This window comes from Silene latifolia, chromosome 9 (genome assembly GCF_048544455.1).
Source record: "Silene latifolia isolate original U9 population chromosome 9, ASM4854445v1, whole genome shotgun sequence".
Classification (NCBI taxonomy): Eukaryota; Viridiplantae; Streptophyta; class Magnoliopsida; order Caryophyllales; family Caryophyllaceae; genus Silene; species Silene latifolia.
In genome coordinates this window covers 2,809,193-2,833,996 of record NC_133534.1, presented here as the reverse complement: position 1 = coordinate 2,833,996, position 24,804 = coordinate 2,809,193, and the positions used below count along the sequence as shown (strand labels likewise).

At 34.1% G+C, this 24,804-nt stretch overlaps 3 protein-coding genes across 5 annotated transcripts; 1 reads left to right on the top strand and 2 right to left on the bottom strand.

Moving 5' to 3' along the window:
* Nucleotides 1–54: 54 nt before the first annotated feature.
* On the bottom strand, nucleotides 55–5,780 carry LOC141598699 (serine/threonine-protein kinase PBL34-like). Its single transcript, XM_074418433.1, has 6 exons — nucleotides 4,996–5,780; nucleotides 3,087–3,424; nucleotides 2,843–2,978; nucleotides 2,398–2,534; nucleotides 2,195–2,318; nucleotides 55–1,023 (listed from the first exon to the last, which is right to left on the bottom strand). The coding sequence occupies exons 1-6, from the start codon at nucleotides 5,210–5,212 to the stop codon at nucleotides 512–514; spliced, it is 1,464 nt and encodes a 487-aa protein (XP_074274534.1). The 5' UTR covers nucleotides 5,213–5,780; the 3' UTR covers nucleotides 55–511.
* A 1,130-nt stretch (nucleotides 5,781–6,910) lies between these two features.
* Nucleotides 6,911–12,110, top strand: LOC141598700 (protein TWIN LOV 1). Of its 3 annotated transcripts, none has more exons than XM_074418435.1 (8): nucleotides 6,911–7,216; nucleotides 7,932–8,565; nucleotides 9,795–10,002; nucleotides 10,100–10,164; nucleotides 10,887–10,966; nucleotides 11,124–11,179; nucleotides 11,267–11,330; nucleotides 11,724–12,110. In XM_074418435.1, exons 2-8 carry the CDS (start codon nucleotides 7,992–7,994, stop codon nucleotides 11,874–11,876), a joined length of 1,200 nt encoding a protein of 399 aa, XP_074274536.1. In that variant the 5' UTR covers nucleotides 6,911–7,216; nucleotides 7,932–7,991; the 3' UTR covers nucleotides 11,877–12,110. The 3 variants fall into 3 exon arrangements, with proteins under 3 accessions (XP_074274536.1, XP_074274537.1, XP_074274538.1); XM_074418436.1 differs by having other exon boundaries at nucleotides 7,102–7,216; nucleotides 7,929–8,565; XM_074418437.1 differs by lacking the exon at nucleotides 6,911–7,216 and adding an exon at nucleotides 7,783–7,804.
* A 288-nt stretch (nucleotides 12,111–12,398) lies between these two features.
* Nucleotides 12,399–24,804, bottom strand: LOC141598698 (protein NRT1/ PTR FAMILY 4.6-like). Its single transcript, XM_074418432.1, has 5 exons — nucleotides 24,562–24,804; nucleotides 24,359–24,473; nucleotides 23,853–24,070; nucleotides 14,022–14,462; nucleotides 12,399–13,499 (listed from the first exon to the last, which is right to left on the bottom strand). The coding sequence occupies exons 1-5, from the start codon at nucleotides 24,562–24,564 to the stop codon at nucleotides 12,513–12,515; spliced, it is 1,764 nt and encodes a 587-aa protein (XP_074274533.1). The 5' UTR covers nucleotides 24,565–24,804; the 3' UTR covers nucleotides 12,399–12,512.

Genomic DNA, 24,804 nt, shown 5'->3' with positions numbered 1-24,804 from the left:
ACACGAAAAAAAAAAAGTGTCGGACAGAAACTAGTTATGCTTAAAAGATTGCAGTTAGGGAAAGTATTAGTTTCGTCTAAATTTGTACAACGGCAAAAGTGCAGAACCGAATCATTTGAACAAATGGATACAGATTGGAACTGAATTTACTAATTACTCCATACTAGGAACCAAATATTTAGATTAAATTCCGATCCCAGTACTCGCCAAACAATTAATCGCTACAACATAATAGTTTTTGTACTAACTGAAGCCTATACGACAATTGTAGCAGCCATAAACAAGTCTGGAACGCAGGTAATCTTCAGGCAATACCCGAATTGGGAAACATATTCATATTTCCAAACTCGAGTTATGTAACATTTGAGATTTGAGAATATTTCGATTTAGAAAGCTTTTTCTTTCTTACCTTCCTTTTCTCTCCTCCTTTGAGCTCTACTTACCAAATTGGGAACTAAGGCAAAAGAGTAATCGCCTTCTCGGGGAAAAGTAATGGAGAAACCGCACAAAGCTAAGATTTTCCGGTGGGTTTAGGCGATGGATGATGGTTATATGGAGATGCATGAGAACCATTTGGTATTGACAGACTTCTCAGGGCGGGTTGCTGACCATTCCTGTGGTGGGCCGCTTGGGCTTGGCCATTTCGAGCAATTTGGTTGGCCCTAACACGATCCGCTTGCATTGTCTGGAAATAGTATGATGAGCTTGCCATGTCTTTTAGGTTCGGTAGTGGCTTCAAAGAGTCTACAACTTCACTCATTACGGGACGTGCTTTGGGGTCTCGGCTAAGGCAGTGAGCAGCCAACTGGACAGCCTTTTGAGCGCCTTTTATAGAGAAATGACCTTCAAGACGAGGGTCTATTAGACGGTAAAACCTTCTTCGATCTCCAAGATGTGGTCTGGCCCACTCAACAAGGTTATGTTCTCCATTGGGCCGGTTTTTGTCCATAGATCTCCTACCAGTGATCATTTCGAGTAAAACAACTCCAAAGCTGTAAACATCGCTTCTTGATGTCAGATGGCCTGTTACACAGAAGAAAACTGTTAAACATTACATAGATCAACATCCACAAACAAGGTCACACACAATAATAAAATACTTTTCATCGCCGTTTTAACTTTTTTGTCCACAATCGCCCTAAATCAAAAGGCTTTAACCTCTTTGTTCATTAATACAGACTATCATTTTCAGAAAGGGGAAGACGGTGGTCATCTTTCCGTTTCCTATGAAGTGAAAGACTCCTTACTCTTGGGTGGCCATATTGCCACACGTCTTGTATTCATCCACACAACGTATACCTAGTTGCAAACAGAAACCACCAACTTTGATAAGGCCCTCTATATTAAAATGGTTTATTCCCGGGGAACAAACGGGCTGTGGCATCAGGCCTCCCGTTATACTTTAGTTTTGAATTATGATGAATTAAGAAGTAATGGTCATTCGATGCAATTCTCAGAGCAATTTCCTTATAGATGTTCAAAACAGCTTCTGTGAGTTAAAATAGGGGTAAGACTAGGTAGGGGTGAGCAAAAATATACAATATGGTTTTATAATACGAATACGATATGGTATACGTTTGAGTTATATGGATTTCCGTATATATGATACGAAAATCCGTATATCGTATCCGGTCGGGCAAAAACAAAACCGTATATACGTTTTTCCGACACGGCTTGACGTTTTTGTATAAAAAAATTAAAAAACGCAAAGTTCCTCTTTCAACTTCCAGTCTTCCACTCCCAATGTTTTTTTTATGACTTATTTTACTAACTTATCTCAATAAATAAAAATAAGCCCTTCATCAAAGGTAGTCATGTTAGAGGTAATTATTAGCTCTTGAATAACTACAATGTTTAATTGCACATTTGTCACCAAACCGTATCCGTATATACGGGTACCTGAAAACCGTATATACGGTTAAACCGTATCGGATCCGTAAAGTGATTTTTGCGATTTTTAAACCGTATATCCGATACGGTTTTGCTCACCCCTAGTTCTAGGTATATATGTCCCTTACCCCACTATTTGGGGGACCCTGAGGTATCATGGTAATGCTTGATGTTGGAAGATGGCTGTCAAAGACAGCTCTACCACAACTAGAATGACATCTTTCTATTTGACCGGTTTGATATGAATGCCGAAAAATGTAAGAGAGAACCTTCATGAATGGGCCCATTTTCAAATAGATCTTACCTGTCATTACATACTCAGGGGCTGCATAACCATATGTTCCCATCACGCGGGTAGATACATGAGTTTTGCCTTCCTCGGGTCCATCTTTGGCAAGTCCGAAATCTGACAGCTTAGCATTGTATTCCTGATACAGCCTCTTATTAGCACACTACAAAAGCTTAACGCAGTGAACAGCGTGATAATATGATAACTTGAAAACTTACCGCATCTAACAATATATTGGAGGTTTTAAAATCACGATATATCACTGGCTTTTCAGCTTCTTCATGAAGAAACGCAAGACCCTTCGCAGCTCCTAAAGCAACTTTCATCCTGAGAGACCACGGAAGGGGTAGAGATCCTAAAACAAATTACTTCAGTTAGAAACCGTTTTATACCAACAATATAATAATGTTTGTATCACAAGCAATTTATTGAATTAGACTCTACGTTACTCCGACTCTTCTAATTTCCTCGCGTACCCGTGTCTGACACTCGACACTCGGACATGGATATGACACTTGGGACACCTCATTTTAGACCGAAATATGCATTATTTTCAAAAAAATAGCGGAGTCCGACACTTGGACACGCACCCGTGTCGGATACTTCTAAACGAGTCTGAGTAACATAGAATTTAGACTACTTGGCAGATACGTAATTACATACTTCTAAAAAGATGGTTTTCCAAGCTTCCCCGAGGCATGAATTCATAAACAAGCAACCTTTGATCATCTTCAATGCAATAGCCAATAAGTTTGACCAGATTTGGATGAATTAGCTCACCCAAGTAGTTCACCTCAGCCTGCCAATAAGTCGTATACGCAAATATAAACGGATATCGAGTTCTAGCTGTAAATATTAAGAAACGGTATCAAAATGACTTAGCAGAAAAAGATTAAAGTCAACACACCAGCCACTCTTTGTGACCCTGGAGTCCGTCATGGTTGAGTGTTTTAACGGCTACAGTTAGACCAGTACCGGGTTTCACAGGAGCGGTACCATTCTCTTCAATCCATCCTTTGAAAACACACCCGAAACCACCCTCACCGAGTAGACTCTCAGGTCTAAAATTCCTAGTTGCTGATTTCAAGTCATTAAATTGGAATTTCCGAAGGCGGCAGGAAATTTTGAGTTCTTCTTCCAACTTGGATGTTGAGGTGCTGCTTTCAGCGTTACTTGTTGTAGTAGATGAGACAACTGCATTCGCTGGTTGATCTCTGCTAGCATCATTTGTTGATTGACTCTCAGCTAATACGAGTCCAATAAACATAGTACGAAGTATGTTAGTCTTTAAAGATGGAAACGAATCATTTTGTATCTCGACACCAAGAGTTTAAAGTTAGTTGATTACTGCAAATTCACCCGATCATGTAACAGACTACTACAGACTCAGTCGAGGATGGATGGAGAAATCTCGACACCAAATGTGACACCATTTAGCTCTTAGCTATACAGACAAACACCCTAACCAAGGTTGAAAGCGACTCAAATCCATAAGAGAGTTCTTGAGGCATAAGTAGCCTTGCTACTTTCATTAAACGGTCACCGTGAGTAAGCCAACTCCATACACACCTCCGAAAACACATTAGAAAATACAGGAAGCATGATGACACACTCAAAGAGTTTTATTACTAATAAGTTAGATAATCAATTAGGCCGCAGATCAGAAGAGGTAAGGACCATTGGTCAAACAGCAATAGTTTAGCACAGAACCCCAAGTTTTACTTTGAGAAACATTTGACTTCTAAAAACAGGAATAGATGTAGGCATGTAGCAGGTAGGCTGGACGACGATGTCCAGAATAATCAACAAAACCTAATCAATATCAGGCATGTTCTTTAACAAGACCATTCAACTCATCAAATTTCAAATTGTTTTTCTCTACCATAGAGCCTCACGAGTCAAGAGTCATCACTTCAACAACTACTTTACCCCACTGCATTAAAAGGTTCCCGTCCACGGCGGGAGTGTTGGATTACCTGACCTAACCCCATGCGCCGAACACAAAAAGACACTTGTTTAGTTGTTTGACTCATCATGAAGATAATGTCTCAGTATAACAGGCCCAAAGCTGATTTTCTCATAAAGAACCCCGCTTACCTAAACGCAAATGCAATTCATGCACCACAAAGATATACAGACCAGACATAAAAGACATAACTTTATGAGACATAAACCAAAAACTCGATACTGAGCTTTGTAAGCTAAACACAACAAGACAATATCATAAAATCAGCAAGCTTTATTCAATGATTCCACTTAGAGTCTTCAGCTATGAACACTCCTGTTATGCCAACAACATATGGCATGCTAGATTGCTAACCTAAAGTTTTCATCACCATCAAACTAGCAACAAAATGAGAATCAGTTCCGAAAGAGCCGATAATCAAACTGTTTTCTAGCACAAAACTTCCTTACAATAGACAACTCTATACCTCCCCACATTTTCCTAATCTAACAAACACCTGCATCAAAAGAAAGACAGCAAGCACCAAACAAAAGAATGCACACATAGTGACAACATTAATTACCATATGCCTAACTGGGTGCATACAGATGTATTCAGCACAAAAAGACACCCAAAAACCAGTAAATCAACATTAAAACTCAGAAGAAACAGGTAATTTTGTCAAACAGATAATGCACACTGCACAAATAGCCCAGCAACAACCTGAATTCATAAACAGTGACAAAAATAACTACCACATGCCCAACTGGGCGCAGACGGATGTACGCAGCCTTACCCCGTCCCGATTCAACAGAAAGAGACAGTGAAACAAAATTAAACCAGAAATGTTTTGCAAAGATGAAAAATTTACCATAGTTAGTACTACTTCCACTGACAGAACTATCAACTTTGGATCTTGAACTGATGCAACTACTTAACCTTAATTTAACCCAACAACCAGTGTTTACACCCAATTCTTCATCATCACCATCTACATTATCAACATTTTTCTTCTTCTTTTTTACCTCTTTTACTTTCTCCACATCAATTTTCTTCACTTCAGCTATTTCACTACCTAATAATCCCATCTTACAAACCCTAAATTCCTAAATTCCTAAAATTAATCAAAATCCCCCAAAACTTAGAACATTAAACTGTACCCATTTGATTAAAACCTCATAAATCCCCAGAAATTGATGAAATTACACATACCCAGATGAGAAATTAAATTCAAAATCAATTGATTAGACTTAAAAGAACAAAAAGATTGAAACTTTATTGGGTTTTTCACTAAAGTTTGAGTCTTTTGTTTATGTAATTTATTTGGGAAACTGCAAAAAAATGCTTGTGTTTTGTTTGATTTGAAAGACAGTAAATATACAGAATAAATCTGGGGTTTCACATAAAGTAGGTGACTAGTTCAAACCCACAAACCAAAATATTTCAAAAAAAATAATTATAAATAAATAAAAAATATTAGATAAAAGGAAAATGGAAAAAAAAAAGGATAAGATAATTATCCTTTTTGAGAGTTTGTTTAATTTTTAGAGAGTATTTTAATGGAAGTTTAAGGTACAAAGGGTGAATTGGGTTGCCCGGAAAATATGGGCAGATGGAAAACTGGGAAGTTATTGTTGGGGTAGTGGTACTTGAACTGCCCTTTGGTCTTTAGACATATGGTCTTGTATTGTGTTCACAACATTCACATTTCGATATCAAGTTTGTTGGCGTGAGTGAAGGCCTTTATCTCTTAACAATAGGTCTTGATATAGACGGGTGGGACGAATAGACGGGTAAAGACCTCTAATAAAATGGGTAGGGGGAACAAGGTGGGGCACCCCCATATGCTTCCCACTTTATGACAAATGGGTATTTTGTGAGGGAAAATGGTATCCGTCTATACATATAGACGGATAGTATCCGTCTATAATGAGAATTTGTGATCTCTTAAATAAGTGTTTAGAGATTTGATCTCTTAAAAAGCTAAATTTGATAGGGTTTACCCATTAAATTGTCTTCGGTACCACAAAGGAGATTGATTCAGCTGTCAGTAGGGGATACTCCCAATCAACACAAAAAACATTCACATTTTCGGTTTCAGATTTGGTTTTTCGACCATTTGGTTTTGGTTCATATTAAGCTGTATTATTACATCGGTGTTATTTGAAAAAATCTTAAATTAGGGTTAAGTTTGATTCCAATTGGATTCAATTCGGGTTGACCACCTTAATCAGATTGTCATATTTCGAGCTGAGTATGGTTCCTGTAGAATCATTATCAGGTGGATTCAGGTCATATAAGTTTTTGATCTTAGTTTTATTGAGTTGATTGTCAATAAATTGACTAACCTTTATCATTTGAAGAAACGTTGGTTATTAAAAAATCAATGATAAACCTTAAAAATGAGAATGTTTTTATGAGAATATAAATCTCGTTAATTCATGATAGTGATTTTAATTAGTATTGACTCAAATGCATTCGGGTTCTTATATTTTTCGAGAATGACTAATTCGATTTAATTTTTGTTCATTTTGAAATTGATTTGGGTGTTTGATACTATTCTTGTTACAAATATCGTGTTTTTGATCGGGTATCATTTTCAATTGATTACTCATATCATATTCAGTCGCAATGTGCTAAAACTCGAGCCTGAAATATTTGATTAAGTTAAAAAATCCTCTTACCCGATAATAACGTGGTTTTATTCGTGTCACAACCACATCAAACTCCGTCCTGCAATCCTAATCCGACTTAAAAACCATTTTAATAATTTCATTTTCGACCCATTTCACCTATTTGTTTCTAAAAAAACTGCCTACTTCATCCAAAAATCTAAAATTACTTGCTCGATTTGATTTTGTTACTTGTTAATGAAAGAAGACATCATCTAAATTTTGTCAACTAAAAATCAAAATTGATTGGTGGATAATTTGTCTTCATCATTAAATCATTAATTGATCCAAAATCACAAATTTCCACAGATATTTTTTCTAATTGAACTCAACTTGTGATGGACGCACCTTCTTCACTTCTTCTTAACCATTACTTTCACACCTCAAACACACACACATAAACATTACCAATAATAACAGGTAATCTCTTCTACATTTTTTAGTCTTTATTTATTTATACTTCCCGATCATTTGTTTACCTTTTTTATTGTTTTTTTAAGGAGTCGTAAACAAATGATTGTGGCGGAGGGAGTAATTATGCATTCTTGATTATTTTTGTTACCCTTTTCATATTATTGCCATATATGATATGGGTTCTTTTCAAAATTTAGTCTTTTTGAGTTTTAGTTACATGGGTTATGTTTTGTTTCTTGATTGATTGATTCATAGTTGATTAATTTCATCATAGTATAGTATAGTACTTTCAAAATTGCGTCTTTTAGTTACGGGTCATTAGGAAACAGTCTCTTTATGTTGCTAACATAGAGTACTAGGGTATTGTTGCTTAAAATCCGACTCCTGAACTATAATTTGCGGGAGCCCTTGAGGCACTGGGTTAATGTTGTAGTATAGTACTTTGCTAGCTTAATTACTGTAATTGGGTCATTGGGGGTGGTTATGATTTCTTGTGTGATTGTTGTTTAAGCTGTAATTGGGTAGGGGTATGGTTGCGTAAATTCGACCCCTGAGGCCTGAACTGTGATTTGCGGGAGTCCTTGAGGCATTGGGGTAATGTTGTTGTTGTCGTTGTTATAAAATACTTTGCTAGTGTAATTAATGTAATCGGGTGGTTATGATTATTTGTTTGATTGTTGCTTAAGCTGTAATTTTGATTAAGTGAGCTATTAATCAGCAGATATAGCTGCCTGATGGGATTGGATTGTTGTTGCTTGACTGTGAGAAGAAACGAGGGACCATGGAATCACAATTGGAATTGATTGAAAAATCATTTGATGAGCATTATTCGAATTGGGTTTATGAAGCTTTAGATGATCTGCCAGATAATTTTACAATAACTGATCCTTGCATTTCTGGTCACCCAATTGTGTTTGCGAGCCGGGGTTGCTTGAGAATGTTTGGTTATAGTAAAGAAGAGGTGGTTGGTCGAAATGGGAGAATGTTTCAGGGGGAAGGGACTTGTAGAAGGACTGTGATGCAAATTCGGGAAGCGATTCGAGAAGAAAGGTCTGTTGAAGTTAGCCTGTTGAATTATCGGAAGGATGGAACACCCTTTTGGATGTTGTTTCGTATGAGTCCTGTTTTCAGTGAGGAGGATGGAAAGGCAATTAATTTTGTTGCTGTTCAAGTTCCGATTTTGAGAAAACCAAGACATTCTAGGAGGTCACTAGGACGAGATGAATTTTGTTCGTGTCAAGATGGGATTACACGCGAGATTTTACTGGGGTCTTGTAGAAAAGAGGTTAGCTTGGATTCTATTGTTGAATCAAATCGCTGCACATCATTGGACTCTGCGTTGGGCGCAGAAAAGGGTACGTAATATTTAATTGTACCCTATGTTACTCAGGCTCGATGGCATATGCAAGTGTTCGTCTATGAAATTTTTGTATGTTTTTGGCCTAAAAATAAAGTATATAAATGCCATACCCTTGTCTGAGTGTTGAGTATTAGACACATATACGTGGGCTATATGAAGAGTCTGAGTTACATAGATTGTAACTAGGGATTTGCATAGGCGTTGTTTTTATGCCAGCTACTTAGTTGTCCTTGTCCTTTTGCGTATTTTTCTTTCTTTTATAATGGAGTCAAAGAATTGCTTTTCTTGGTTTTGAATTATGATAGGGTACGTAATATCTAACTGTACCCTATATTACTCGGACTCGATTGCATATGCAAAGTGTTTGTCTCAGTTATATGAAATTTTTCAATGTTTTTGGCCTAAAAATAAAGTATATAAATGTCATGCCCGAGGCTATATGAAGAGTCCGAGTAACATAGATTGTAACCAGGGATTTGCATAGGCGTTGTTTTTATGCCAGCTACGCCGTTGTCCTGTTGTGTATTTTTCTTTCATTTCTAATGGTGTCAAAGAATTACTTTTCTTGGTTTTGAATTATGATAGAATAAAGAAGCTCACTTAACTAGTCGTGCTTCTTTTTATTTTGGAGTAGTAATCACATAATGCAACATTTGACACAAGTTTCATCCCGGGTCGTTTAGAAACAACCTCTTTGTCTTGTTTAAAAAGTGTAATGTTACATACACAGTACACACCCTGCCATTGGTGGAAATCTGTAAGGCACTAGGTTAATGTTGTTTTTTGTTGTTGCTGCTCTTGTTTTGATGTGGTTATGTGACAAGGACTTGCGCGCATCAGTAACTTCCTTGTTGTAGCTTTGCTTTCTTATTTGCCTGATGCATATCTAAACGATATCACGGCATCACGCAACTGTACTAAATCGTTGTGATTGTAAAACACTGTCAAATCTATGATTTTTTTTGGATTGAAATGGTCACCATGAAGTAATTCAGGATCTCTCTTTTATGTCCTTGATTGGTCGTCTTCTATCTTTGTTGGAACCCAACTTCACTGTGGTATCCCCTAAGAGATTGCTTATCGTTCGCATTTTTGTCTTATTAGAAAACAATTTTGGTTGTGGTCAAATCTCTGTGTGAATATCACTTCTCAGCGTATAATTGGTTTGAGTTTGATGATCAGCATCGTAATACAAGCTTCTGAGTGTTACAATGTATTTGACAGGAGTAGAGGTTGACGAATTGTGTGGTGCCAGTGAGCCTGAAAAGCAAAAGGCTTCCACTGCTATTAACAATATTTTATCTGTGCTAACACAGTATGGTGCATTACGGAGAAAATCTGTTTCTGGCAAGAGATGCACTGTGGAGAGGATAGGCATTTCCAATTCCGCCTTATTAACATCACTTGGTAGAATCAAACAAAGCTTTGTATTGTGAGTTATTTCAATTTCTTATACTGTTACATCGCTCTGTGAGCACCATTTTAAGTTAATATGTCATTAATTTTGGTTTATTTCCAATTTCTTTCAGAATTGATCCATATTTACCCGGAATGCCTATTGTTTATACAAGCGAAACATTCTTGAAACTGACTGGTGCGTAAAAGTTCTCCTTGTGCACTACTTTTGCATCTATTCCTAAAATGAAGTGTTTTTTTTTTTTGGTAATCATATTGTGCCTCTTGATGAAATCGGTGATTATGGTAACTGGCAAACTGGCTCCTTTTCTGCCTACCTTTACTTGAAAGATAAGTGGGACTGTGGGAGACAATGTATTTACAGGAGGCTAGTTTAATTCGTGTTAAGCCATCTGAATCACTGATGCATGGTTCGGGGATCAGTCGTTCTATCCTCAAATTAAATCCAGTAGCATTCTGTGAATTTGAACCTCTTCCATGATCCAAATCGAGCACCGAACCATGCAACCCTGATCCAGATTTTAAATGTTGCGACATGACGGAATGTTAGTTGATAAATGAAAAAATTGAGTAGTTCCTTTCTCTCCTTTTGATATCAGCTGTGAAGGAAATGGAAACTAAAAGTATGTTGTTTAATAGAGTTTTCCCATCTAAAATCAAGATCCGGAGTCCTTAAAGGACTAACATCCGTTAAGTGTTTGTTATTGAGGTCTTTTGTTTTTTGTGGTTTCATAATTTTTTGTTTTGAACTTTAATCTACTTAGTATCAATTAAAATTGAAGGATGATCTTCTATTTCATAGGAATATCCATCAATCTATGCAAATTTTGGAATCGTGTAATGTTTTTGGTGGTGCAAAAAAAAAAAAAAGTGAAATCAGATGAAAATTTGTCTCTGCAGGCTATGCTAGACATGAAGTGTTGGGCCAGAGGCATAGGTTCCTAAGTGGCTCAGAAACGGATTCATCCGCTTTGTTGCAGGTATATTATCTACAGAAGTACAGATTCATGCTTTGACTCACCTTATATTGTCCGTCTTCAACTTTGGCCGTCTTATATGATTTTGATTTGTTTTAGCCATCTTGCATATCCTTCTTCTAGCTCAAATCTGATGTGCTTTGTGTTAACATGTATGCAGATTGCTGAATGTATTCAGAACAGTAAACCATGCAAAGTACGGGTGCTAGACTACAGGTTCGTAAATTGATCACTACTCTTTATAATTGATAATGTAATTTAAGATGGTCCAAGTAATTTTCAGACTGTTTTTTTGTCTTTCAGAAAAGACTCGAGTTCATTTTGGAATCAGCTTCATATATCACCCATACGAAATGCTTTCGGAAAGGTATAGTTTACAGACATGAGTTCATTTTGGTATCTTTATATTTTAGTCTCTTAGGCATCTTAACATGCACAGTGCGACGAGAAACTGCAATAATAAAGTGTTACTTTTTCTTTTAGATAAAAAATACTTGTAGGCAGATCTTTCTTTAGATGGGCAATGCTGTGGGTCTGTGGCCCCTGATTTTTTTTTTCCCGGCATTTTAATACGTAAACAAGCGGTTGTCTTTCCTTCGATCAAAGTAGTGAATGTTTCGAATCGTGTCACTACATGTGTGTCAGATTTAGTTACTAAAGGAGTAAAAGGTCATGTAACCTGTAGCAAGCTCGATCTCTCTTTTCAATATCTAAATCTGATTATATACGTCCTGAAGTTTATACCCGCGTAATTATGTAGATAGCATACTTCATCGAGGTTCACATGGACGAAAATTCTGCAAATGAGCAAGATGGACAAAAGCTTAATCCAGAACTGAAGCAGCTAGGAGCGATAGCCGCAGCCAAAGTTGCAGTAAGGAGTGCAACCATGGGTTCAGGATCTTCTTCATGATCGGAACTTTCACCAGTGCGGTATGGAATTACTTCTTGTTATTATCACTGTATTTACCCGTGTTTGTGCATTATCTCATTGTATGAAAGGTATAGAGAACTAGGGATAGATCAGAACTCGGGAGAGCGATTTGTTTCCTTTTTTTTTTCATGATGTCAAAAATGTACAAAACCATGAAAATTAAACATAAAAAGGTCAGCATAGAAGTGCTCGTCCAGTCGTCCTTACGTTTCATCTTGTTCTTGTTCTTGTTCTTGTTCGATATGCATTTTTATTTTTACATTTATCCTTTCGATAATCATCATAGTAAAAACTAGGAGTAACTTCTTTTCTCTTTTGGTTTTCATTGTTCTTTCCGAAATTTTCTACCTTAGATCTAAATTATCGACATGCTAACCCTGGTGTTACGAGACCATTAGCCTATCAACATCCGTTCTGTACGTTTCGATTGGTTTGGTACTTTGGTTGAACTCCTAACCGATTAGCGTAAACCTAGAATTAGAATTATAGTAATTACAAAGATTTACTGAGAACCTCCATTTTGGGGAATTCTTTTGTATACTAAACTGTCAAGTACAGAAGAGAAGTAAAGCTCTAGGATTTAAGGGTCATTCATTCTGAAATTTATATTTTCATTCACTTTTTCGACCCGGTTGATCTATACTTGTACCTACAAGCCCAAAATAGGTAGTTCAAGAAATTTAGGGCTCCCAACACACACAACAACCAGTAAAACCTCTCAAGCCGATATCTGTTCAAGTTACCACCCGACAACCAAGGCTTATGATGGCCTCTACTAGTAGCACTATTGACAATTGACACGATCACCGAGCTAAGGTAATAGCCGATAGCCAACGATGCCCAAGAGAACGAGGTCGCAAGTGATCTCATGCTTGATGGTGCCTCGGTGAAAAAGAACTCCAACATCCCGGCCAAGGTGAAAAGGTCAGCTGACCCAAGTAGTGCGTATTGTATTGCTATCCAAAAGAAAGTGATTGGTAGCGGTTTAGTTGAATCAAGGAGGTTGTGTTCGATGGCTACATGCTTTCGTTTCACTTCAACTAAAGCCGCTACGGCCATCGCTATGATTGATAGAACTAGGCCGGTGCCTATCCTTTGGAGGTGAGAAATCCCGGTTTCCCTTTTGGTTATTTTTCGCGCAAATGGGATTATAAGGTGGTCATATATCGGAGCAACGACCATAATAATCCCAATAGGAAAAACTGGGAGTGATGCCGGAGGGATCTTTAACGAGCCGAGGTTGGTGTCCATTGATGCCGCTTGTTGGACCGAGAATGTCGACAATTGAGCTAGGCAGCAGTTAAGGATGATTGTACTTGCAAAAATGGGGAACATTTTTAGGACTACTTTGACTTCCTCAACTTGTTTTGTGGTGCATTCTAGGGTTTGGAAAACCGGGGTATCGTCTACCGCTTTGTTTAGAAACTTGAAACTATCTGTCTGAGTTTCCAAACTATCAACTTCTGATATTTCTTGTCCTTTCTTGATTTCTCTATCAACTGGTTTTTTAGATGAGACAGTAGGAGGACTTGTGGCCATGTTTACAACCGCGTTACTGGTGTTTTTCCCGAACCAACTGTTGATTATTGCAGCAAGCAAGACCTGCAGGAAATATATAAGCTTGAGCATTTCGTTCATGTAGATTAAGCATGCATCTTATGTTTCAATCTAGGTAATCAGAAAACAATCTCTGAGTTTTCGGTACAGGGGTGCTGGAACTCGACTCAGCGATGGCAAATTATCACTATGGGTCATTTGGAAACCGTCTCTCTTAGCTTTTCGGCCCAAGCCATGGGTTTGTGTTGCGCCTAACTGCCCAACTTATGCCCCAAACCCAAATATTTACCAGCTTGGCCTGAATTTAGAGGTGATCAAATGCGGGCTTGGGCCGAACATGGGCTGGGCTCACGTTAAATTTTTGGCCCACGGACAAGGAGGTTAGGGGGTTTGGGACGGGTTAGTGGACCGGACGGGACGGGTCGGGTTCAATGGACGGGACGACCCATGAACAGCCCTAGGCCTGATCAATAGGCATGGACTGTATGGTCAGCTCCAATTTTCGACCCACTTACCTAACCATAACCAGGAGACGGGACGAATGCAGTTGTTACAGAGTAAGCATACCTTAGATATGGTAGTAAATGGACTTCCATAAGGGATCTTGTTTCTGTAGAAAGGCGATCCAGCAAGGAAGACGGGTATGGACAGCAGCATAGCCATGGTGGATATGAAGAAACCCCATTTCCAACCCTTATTGTCCTCGACCCACACCACGAACGTTGTCGCAATAAGACCACCAGCCGAGAGACAAAACACGAAGTAATTGAAGAAAGTCGATCTCTTTATCCGCCCTTGTGGAGTACTCTCTTCAAATTGTTCCGCGCCATGAGTTGGCAATGACCCTTTAATCCCTCCTACACCGGCAGCCACTAGGTAAAGCCCTATAAACAGCATTGCTGCCTCGGAGCTATTAGGTTCCCGACATGGGATCGTGGGGTCCGCTGGGCTGCATGGCGGTGGTTGTAGCGACGGCTTGTAAGCTTGAACCGTCAAGATCACTAGTCCCTATCATAACAACACAAACATCATAATCAAGCACACCTTTTGTACATCTTTCATCGAAAATCGAGCAATGTGATTGACAATGATTAAACACTTGATTATAACCAAAGGAAAGCTTAGTTTACGGACAATCTCTTACAACAAATCATCAAGCATGCCTTCCATCCTAAGTAATACGAAATATTCGATTTTCGATTTTTCTAACACAGTGCGTAATTGCAGACACTAATAACCTAAATGTGGAGCAAGATATTCTCATGAAGATGTAAATATAAATTCATTTTTATCGTAATTAGTGAAAATAATTTATCAATCTTACTATATTTAGGCTATTAAATATATTTAGGCTATTAACGTGTTCTCGGGGTACACGATAGAAAAATCGATTCAATTTTAATTGGTTGATTACTTCAGGAATATGATGGTTGATACCAAACCTATGGATTACGGTACTGTTCAAATACATGCATGGCCCAATAAAAAATGCAGACAATGACTTTATTTTTTGTTAAATACTGTACCATGTAATGTCATTGTTTTGAAGGACATCATTGAACGTCATTTAATCATTCATGTCAAAATCGATTATTTTGCTCCTATGTGTCCTACAAATTTTACTTTTTCAAAAAATACGAATCCATACTAGATTCCTATGGCAATTGGCATCACTGATTGGTCGTGGAGCGAGGGGGCTAGTGGGGCGATAAAACGAAAACTTCAAAAAAAATAGTTTAATTTTCGAACATTTTCCGAGTTTTGCTTAAAACATTACTTGTTTGCCTCGGTTGAAACTAGTCGCCCCCTAACTATAAAACCTGGCTTCACCGTTGTTTCTGATTTATTCCAACTAGTCCTTTTTTTGATGGATATAACAGACATATCTGCCCTAAAAATTTAAAACGGATTAAATAGTGAGGTATTTCGACACATGACAAGCTTTTTGCTAAATTCTCTGCATTCTGCTTTTTAGAATATCTCATTACTAGTATTGGTGCCCGGCTTCGCCCGGGCTAGCTCTATTTATCATTAATTTTTTTTTTCCATTAAATAAAATTACTTAAAGTTACATAACCAATAAATTTATCATTAATATATTTTTCTATGGCATATCCTAAAACTAAAAATAAATAAATTTTGAGACAAATTCACTACTCCCGCTATTAATATTTTACTCTTATTAATAAAACAATAGTAATAACATTTCACTACTTGCCCGTAATCAATGTTACTTTCACTACTCCCGCCGTAGTTATTGTTACTGTCACTACTATCGCGTTAATATTGATAATTTCACTACTCCCGCCGTAATTATTGTTACTTTCACTATTACCGCATTAATATTGATTATTTCACTACTCCCGTTGTTTCTACCACTTTCACTAATCTCGCTGATAATATTGTTACTTTTACTATTCAAATGAGTGATTACTATCATATAACTATATCCAATGTTACTACAATTCTTTTCTTTACTGATGAAATTACTTTTACTACTCAGGCATGCAATTTTAAGAGGATTATAGATTTATAAATATATTACATACATGAATTAAATCAAATCGAAAGAATTATGCAATATTATATATTATGGAATCTAACTTGAATTATTTATAACCTACTTATATTATATTTTTGTATGTTAAATAATTAACATATCTATACATCTAATAAACTATAAAGTTTAATAAAATTGCATAGATTTTAAATTTAATATATAATTTTCTGATGATAATAATTAATATCATAAGTGTGCATGTTTATACTAATTAATTATTTTATTTTAAGAAAATTGACCATTTTCTAGTATTCTATAAATATTTAGGAAAAATTACCAAGTATCTTCTTTCTTTTAGTCTCCTTGAAATTGACCATCCTAAATAATTATTTTATTTTAAGGAAATTGACCATCTTAATTAATTATTTTATTTTAAGGAAATTGACCATATTTTAGTCTCTTATAAATGTTTAGGAAAATTCTCTAGTATTGGTGCCCGGCTTCGCCCGGGCTACCTCTACCTACCATTAATTTTTTTTTTCCATTAAATTAAAGTGCTTAAAGTTGCATAACCCATAAATTTATCATTAATATATTTTTCTATGACATATCCTAAAATTACAATGAAATAAATTTTGAGACAAATTCACTACTTTCGCTATTAATATTTCACTCTTATTAATGACACATAGTAATAACATTTTACTACTTGGCCGTAATCATTGGTTACTTTCACTACTCCCGCCGTAATTATTGTTACTGTCACTACTGTTGCATTAACATTGATAATTTCACTACTCCCGCCGTAATTATTGTTACTTTCACTATTGCCGCATTAATATTGATTATTTCACTACTCATGTTGTTGTTTCTACCCCTCTCACTAATCTCCTTGATAATATTGTTAATTTTACTATTCAAATGAGTGATTACTATCATATAACTATATCCAATAATGTTACTACAATTCTTTTATTTACTGACGAAATTACTTTTATTACTTAGGCATGCAATTTTAAGAGGGTTATATATTTATATAAATATATTGAATATAAGCATTAAATCAAATTGAAAGAATTATGCAATATTATATATTATGGAATCTAACTTGAATTATTTATAACCTACTTATTATATTTTTGTATGTTAAATAATTTAAATATATATAAATTTAATAAACTATAAAGTTTAATAAAATTTCATAGATTTTAAATTTAATATATAATTTTATGATGATAATAATTAATACCATAAATGTGCATGTTCATGCTAATTAATTATTTTATTTTAAGGAAATTGACCATCTTCTAGTCTTCTATAAATATTTAGGAAAATTACCAAACATCTTCTTTCCTTTAGTCTCCTTGAAATTGACCATCTTAATTAATTATTTTATTTTAAGGAAATTGACCATCTTAATTAATTATTTTATTTTATGGAAAATTAACCATGTTTAGGAAAATTATCAAGCTTTTATATAATTTAATTTTAACCCAAACTATATAATATTTGCATTGAGATCCCTCAATCGGGTCCATCACACGGTGCTAGTGATTTAAAACTATATAGTATAATTAATTTGTATAAATTTCTTTAATTACATTGAAGTCCCTTGGTTTCTGGAATTAATATATAGTATTGATTTACCTATTTTAAGTGTAAGACGTATATATTAAACAAGAATATCTATTAGTCTAAATATGAGCATAATATTATCACATTATAAATAGGGCTGGACATTGAGAACAAGAGTTGGCTCGAGTGGTAAGAACTCTTTTACTAGCCCCAACCATATGAAGTTAGGGGTTCAATTCTCACACGCGGGCTGCGCCATAGTGCGTTCATTTGAGAAAAAAAAAGGGTTTGACATCGGTCTTGTCTAATGGGCCAAGACCTAGAAGGCTCAATTTTATGAACGTACAACGTTGATATGTCACACCAAAAAAACTAGTATAATTAAAACAACTTTATAAAGTTGTAATGACAAATAATTAACTATGCATTACTACTTTTTTGTTAGGAATGGAGAGAGCATTTTTTTTCTCTTTTTTTTACAATCACTTTTATGATTAATTACTTTAATTTTGGAATTTTGTAACAAAGTAGTTTGTGACTAATTAAAGACTATATAAGGGCCCCCTAATTTCCATTCAATTATACGATAAACATATAATTATTTGATCGATAGCTAAAAAACCCGTAAAGTTTATCAATTTGCCATAATTTTATCAAAGTAATCATGTAAACTTTTGTAGATGTATTTGTCAAATGTGTTGTTGTTTGCCTATAAACTACTTAGATTGGATGAACAAGAATTCTTAACAAGCAAGTGTTCAAAAGTAGCTCACTTTATGTCATTGCTAGTTGTATTATAAATAAATTATAAGGTACCTTTGCTTTCCTTTTTACCTTATTTCGTATGATTATTGTTTTATTGTAAAACCGCCATGAAAAACAACGGCTTGATCATTTATCTTAATTTTAGTTAGTCAAACTATGATAACCTTAATTAAGAAAAGTATTATTTATAGTGTTATTTTAAAAATATATAGTTGTATTAAAATACTAATTCACGATGAAACAACAGATTCCTAGATGAGAAGGTGGTTAATACACTAACTTATTAAGAAATCACTTTTCTCGTATCCTTTTTCATCTTTTCGTAACCCTTTTTTATGAATGACCATAACATAAATTAAAAGAAATTATTTTATTTAGTACATATATTCATAATCAACGTTGCAATTTTATCTCTGATTGCGAGGAATTTAAACTTAGCTAACCATTTTATATCATTCGTGAGCATTTTATCACTTTTAATGCCCTTTTAATAAGCTCATTATTGTAAAACGGTTTCTCAAGAGACTTAACTTAAAAAACACGCAACAAATAGGCCAGGTTTGACTTACAATATGCCCACATTAGATGCCACTTAATAAGGTAATGTCCCTTCTTATCAACCATCATGAAGCTTTTGCATTTTAAACAAATATAAATTATAAATGATATCGCAACAAACTAACTGTAAAATCGTCTTTCAAAAGACTTACTTATAAAACATGGAACAAATAGGTTTGACTTGCAATATGACCACATTAGATGCCCACTTAATTATAAGGTAATGTCCCTTGTTATCAACCATCATTAAGCTTTTGAATTTTAAATAATAATATTAGGGTATAAAACTAAGTATTACGCCAACAAAAGAGAGATTGTAAGTTTTAGAATACAATTGGTTGAGTCTATATGTCGATGTCCAACTTGTAAGAAATATAAAACTAAAACTTCAATGGTGGCCTCTCCATTGGTAGAATTATTGGTACCACTTCATTTTCAAAGTGTAATTATATTCACAATTACTAGTTGACTTTAGATTTCATTAAATAATTTTGAATCTTCATTATTACAAGAATCTTATGTACTCCATTGTTCATAGGACAAGTAATTCACTTGCTATAGCATTTCATTTTAATACTCTATAAGATATGTTACAAAAAGTAATTTGTAGTTTAATATGAGTAGTAGGTTATAGATCGAATTCCTCGTTTTTTTTAGATAATATTGTCTTCGTTCAAATGAATTCCAAACAATTGTTTGGTATATAGAGAGATATGTTTTAATTAAACGTATGAAATTCATTTAAAATGTAGGTAAAAGTGCAGAACAGAAAAATTACAACTACTCAACTAGCTTTCAATTCAAGCGTAAGAAATATCACAAAAAATAAAACTTTCAAAAAAAAGGCGACGGATTAAAAAATTGCAAAATGCTATGAGTTGTATGGTTAATTTTATTTCAACTTTATGTCGTAGAATTCTGGTTAACGCAGCTTATAAAACTCGTTCTTTTTTCTTGTTGACAAAACAAGAATGCTACTTTATTTGTGACTTAACTAACTTTATAACCAACTTTATGCCTAACAAAATTATCTTAATTAGGAAAAGTATGGATGGACAATACGTCTCAAATGAAGGAAATGAGCTCATGCATGCAATGTATGAGCAAGAAAACACTACAATTACATGGCGCAATAACGGCATTCATTCATCACCTTTTATCAACATTCAACTTGCAAATTAAATGCTTTAAGAGGGACAAAAAAGAAAAGACTCCAAATAAATTAACACAAAATCAAGTTGCAAAAGCCTAAAGCTTAAGGATATATATGTAGCCGAGACGAAGTTAAGCATAAGTTGATCAGATCATGATCTAGACGTATTTTTTGACCTAGATAGAATTTATACTTCAAAAATATGATTATAGATGGATATAATTCAGATTGATATTTCAGATAGAATTTGAACCTAGTATCATTCTTAATATGCGCGAAAAAATTGTAGGAGTATGATATAGATAGTGGAAATGTATATAATGCTAAGCTACACACCAATAAATCAAAATCAAAATGAAGTTGCAAAAGCCTAAAGCTCGAGGATATATAGCCGAAATGAGTTTAAGTACAGGCTGATCAGGTCATTACCTAAGCGTATTTTTGGACCTAGATCGAATTTATACTTCATAGATATGACTATAGATGTAATTCAGATTGATATTTCAGCTTTAAATAGAATTTAAACCTAACTTCGTCCCTAATTAGAGGCGAAAAAATTGTAGTAGGGTATTGATAGTGTGAAATGTATATAATGCTAAGCTCCACACCAATAAACGGCAATGACATTCATATCACTCACATCACATAATGTTTTGCCTCCATGCATTATATATTAAATAATATCATCTCATTGATTATTTAATTTGGATTACGAATAAAGGAGTATATAATTTAACACTTTATGAGATATGTTATTAACTTTTGACTATACTAAAGACAAAAAAACGCGTAAACTTATTAGATTAACATCTGTATTAGAATAATTGTTTATTTACAAAAAATCTCACTTGGTGATACACCACGAGCGACTATTTTTAAAATACGGAGTTATACCGTCATCGTTATAACCATAAACTTCATTCATCATCCGGAATATAAAGGAAAATACTCTTAACGCTTCATTTTATACGTCGTTTTGGAAAAATATGCTTTTCCATATTATTTGTCCTTTCCGTTTCTCATGAATTTTCACATTATTTGTAATTTCTATGAAAATTATTCCGATATCTATAATTAAACTAAGAGTTGATACAAAGATTAAGGTCGATTTTAAACTTTTGGCTTAATCATTATACTCCGTACTTAATTATTACTCCTATTTTGTATTATTGTATCGTTTCAATATTTTCTTATTTTCTTGATTTTGGTGTAACAATTTAAAAACGACCATGATACCCTAAAAAAATATAGAATATACTTGTTTTACACCGACCATTTAATATAATGTGCATTATGCGATTGGACTATATTTAATGTCATAAATTATAATAAATGGATTAATCATTTACCTTCTTACGTCTTCTCTAACAGAAACCCACGTCGTTGAAGCAATTATTGGAATTTTTCTGAGACTTTTAGTTATAACTTCTTGGGACATGAAACCAATTTACTACTTAGCATTTATTTTACAGATATTCTCATTTCCGACGTTCTTTAACTTAAAACGAGAAAATAACATTATTTTACAAAAAAAGATCATTTAATGATAAAAATTTATGACTGAAATTATCACTTTATAACAATAAACCGATAGTAACAAATTTTATCATGAAGTTATTCATATTTTATCGTAAAATGGTTACATTTTATTCACATTTTATTCAGCTTAACTTAAGACGGATACTACCATCCAAAATACGGAGTATGACTTATTGTTTTAAGGTACTTCACGTATTTAGGTACACTATTTAAGTCCAACGTACGTATCATATTACGCCAAATTTTGTGAACCTCCAAAACAAACTCATTGTGCAATATGACAAGTTGACGGTCGATTGCACAATGACAAAAAAAATTAGGAAAATTATGTCACAAATTTTGTGTCACTATTACTATGGGGTTAAAATATTATCCAAAATACACAAATTTAATTATGGTCCATACACGATACATGCATCAGAAATTGCTTATCGTTATCTTTTTTGGTAGTATGTGTTTACTTATCATTTATTGGCATGCATGGATAGGAACAGATTACATTTATTTCTCTCTTTTTATAGGACCTTTTTTTATATATAAAATCAATAATTTGTTTCTACAATTATGCTTGTATAAAATCGGACAAAAATAATGGTGCAAGGCTGTTTTACACAAGCATTAGTATAAAATCACTAGTTAATTGACTTATATATCCTTAAAGTAATTATTCGTAATAATTTTTATTTATTGATTTTACATGTAAAATGGTTTCATGTGACCCAAAATCAGATTAGTAATCAAATAATTAGCCGTTTTATCAAATGAGATAACACCGCATAAAGAGTTTCATATTTTTCTATGAGTATATATTTCATGGTATTTACACATATATGTTGAGAGATATTGAGAACATAAGTGAATGTTTCGAAATGTAAAATGACTTAGAAATAATTTTCGAGTTTCGGAAGGTGGGGTGGTTGAATGTCGATAAACAACATTATTGGCTAAATGAAAACACATGATATTGTTACATTGCTACCCATTTGCGACTTAATTAATGTAAATTTTTGATTAAAATACCTCTCACAAAGAATTAAAAAAATAAAAATAAATAAATAACTGAAACGAAGAGAATATATAATCATTTTAATTAGTCTTTTACCAATAATGACGTTCTAATTTAAATCGAACAATAGTATTTAACTAGTGTTAAGAAATAGAAAATACGTTTTTCATTGGATTAATAACAACTAGGTTGTCACATTCTAAACTAGAAGTTATATAAGATTGTGACAGGAGAAGATTATTTGATTATTCATATTTGACTTTGCATATCGAACAACAATTTATTTTGAGGTCCGATACAAAGTACATGTAATAAATGTTTTTACATTTCTATCAAAAAAAAAGTTCTTAAATGTCTTTGTCTCACAAGATCGAAAATAAAATTGGATAGAATAAAGGTTATACTTTGTACATAAATAAATGATTAAATAAGTCGAAATATTCTATTATTCCAAAACAAACCTTAAAAACCTCGACTAACGTTTGAAATCATAATTTTTTTTAAAAATAAAGTTATGCTAAAAGCAATTTGTAGTTTAGACTAAAACTTAATTGTCGAGTTGGTGCGCATGCAAGTAGAATTAGATATTCTTCAACAAAAAAAATAGTATAAATACCCCTATTTTTCGACTTTAAGTTAAGACCATAATATAACATGTCAACTTTTAACATTTCAAATAGTAATACAAGAAAGCAAATTTAAATTATAAAAACTCTTGACAAATGGCATTTTGAAATATGAATTTTAGGGATTTTTACCCGTTACAAACTTTGAAAAAGGTGAGAAAATGAGGAAATTAAGTCAAATAGCAATTATAATAACGTAAAAATTGCCATTTGGCATAACATTTTCTTCGAAAAGAGAAAAAAATTGTAAATACGCCGCACGACTACTCGTATTAAAACAAAACAACTAGCCAAAAAAAATGTAAATTCAGATAACCTAAGATAAGTTTGGGTGTTCATAAAAAAATCATGCAAATATTCTAGTGCAAACTCTAGAAACATCATACAAAAAATAGAATCTAATCCTTAAATAAAGCACCTTTCTTAAACAACTTGTTAATTTTTTAAAATCCATGCAATTTATTACCCACCATCCCAATTTCCCAAATGCAAAAAACATTAAAAATGGAGGTCTGGCTTAAAACCGTCTTAATTTAATATCGGTATAAAATAAAAAGAAGAATAAAGAAAGCATCCATTAGCCCCTTTTATTTCCACCTTTATTTTAATCAGTCGTACGTAAGAACTGTTCTAAGTTAAGACTGTCGTAAATAAGAATGGGAGTAAGGAAACATACCAGAAATTCGATAGCGGCACTTGTAAGATAAACTTGATATGTAGTAAAGAAAGCGTCGGAAAGGAAACCACCAAGTAACGCAAGTAGAAAAGCTGTGCCCATGAAATTAGTCACGGTGTTTGACGCTTTTGAAGGTGAGAAATGCATGTACTCTAATACATATATCACCAAATTGCTTGCATTTGCTAGAAATGCCATGTTCTCCATCACTTCCACAACTATTAAATCATATCCACACAAAAAAACACATCAAAATAATTTTACAACAAATTAATATATACTCCTATAAGACGATTTTACATTACTGGTGTTATATATATAACCAAACTTCAGGGTTTTGAGACCAGGTGTTATTTCATACTCCCTTTATTTTGTTGAATTAGCCTCACTTACCAGAAAAGTGGGTCCGTGGGGTTAATTCAATAAACAAAAGGGAGTATTATGGTTTGATCCTAACCAAAAAAGATTTTGATAATTAAAAAGAGTTGAGTGTATATGAATTGTACCAAGAACAAAGGAGGCAGCAAGAAAGCCACCGTGGCGGTTAGGTCGGGCGGGTTTATTCTTCCAGTCAACATAACCATCCCATCTGTCACTCTCGATGATTTGATTTTCCACTTCCTAGACAAATCAAACAAGATTACGCATACAGAACTGTATACAAACATATATAAACACAAATAAAAGTAAAAACATGAGAATATCATACCATGTTTTTTGTATAATTAAAGTGGAAGCTTATGAAGCACAAAATAGAGTAATTAGAGAGAGTAATTAGTGAGGATTTTTTTGGTGAAGAAAAAAGTTGGGGGATGAGTTTGAGAATTTATACAAGGGAAAGGGAAAGGGTAAGAAGGTCAACATTTGGACAAAAATGAGAAGAAATAATTGTGGGGTCTACCTATATAAAACATACAACCTGGGGTCCTTTTTTGACATTTGACTTGTTAAT

What these genes read in the sequence shown, in the direction of transcription:
- LOC141598700 (XM_074418435.1), top strand. Translation starts at nt 7,992, where the DNA reads ATGGAATCACAATTGGAATTGATTGAAAAATCATTTGATGAGCATTAT. An exon ending in ATCAAACAAAGCTTTGTATT is followed by an intron (nt 10,003 to 10,099) that starts GTGAGTTATTTC and finishes AATTTCTTTCAG; the next exon opens with AATTGATCCATATTTACCCG. An exon ending in ATTCATCCGCTTTGTTGCAG is followed by an intron (nt 10,967 to 11,123) that starts GTATATTATCTA and finishes ACATGTATGCAG; the next exon opens with ATTGCTGAATGTATTCAGAA.
- LOC141598699 (XM_074418433.1), bottom strand. Translation starts at nt 5,212, where the DNA reads ATGGGATTATTAGGTAGTGAAATAGCTGAAGTGAAGAAAATTGATGTG. An exon ending in TGGAAGTAGTACTAACTATG is followed by an intron (nt 3,425 to 4,995) that starts GTAAATTTTTCA and finishes GACTCGTATTAG; the next exon opens with CTGAGAGTCAATCAACAAAT. An exon ending in AGGGTCACAAAGAGTGGCTG is followed by an intron (nt 2,979 to 3,086) that starts GTGTGTTGACTT and finishes ACTTATTGGCAG; the next exon opens with GCTGAGGTGAACTACTTGGG.
- LOC141598698 (XM_074418432.1), bottom strand. An exon ending in GTGCCGCTATCGAATTTCTG is followed by an intron (nt 14,463 to 23,852) that starts GTATGTTTCCTT and finishes TTGTTATGATAG; the next exon opens with GGACTAGTGATCTTGACGGT. An exon ending in CATTTACTACCATATCTAAG is followed by an intron (nt 13,500 to 14,021) that starts GTATGCTTACTC and finishes TATTTCCTGCAG; the next exon opens with GTCTTGCTTGCTGCAATAAT.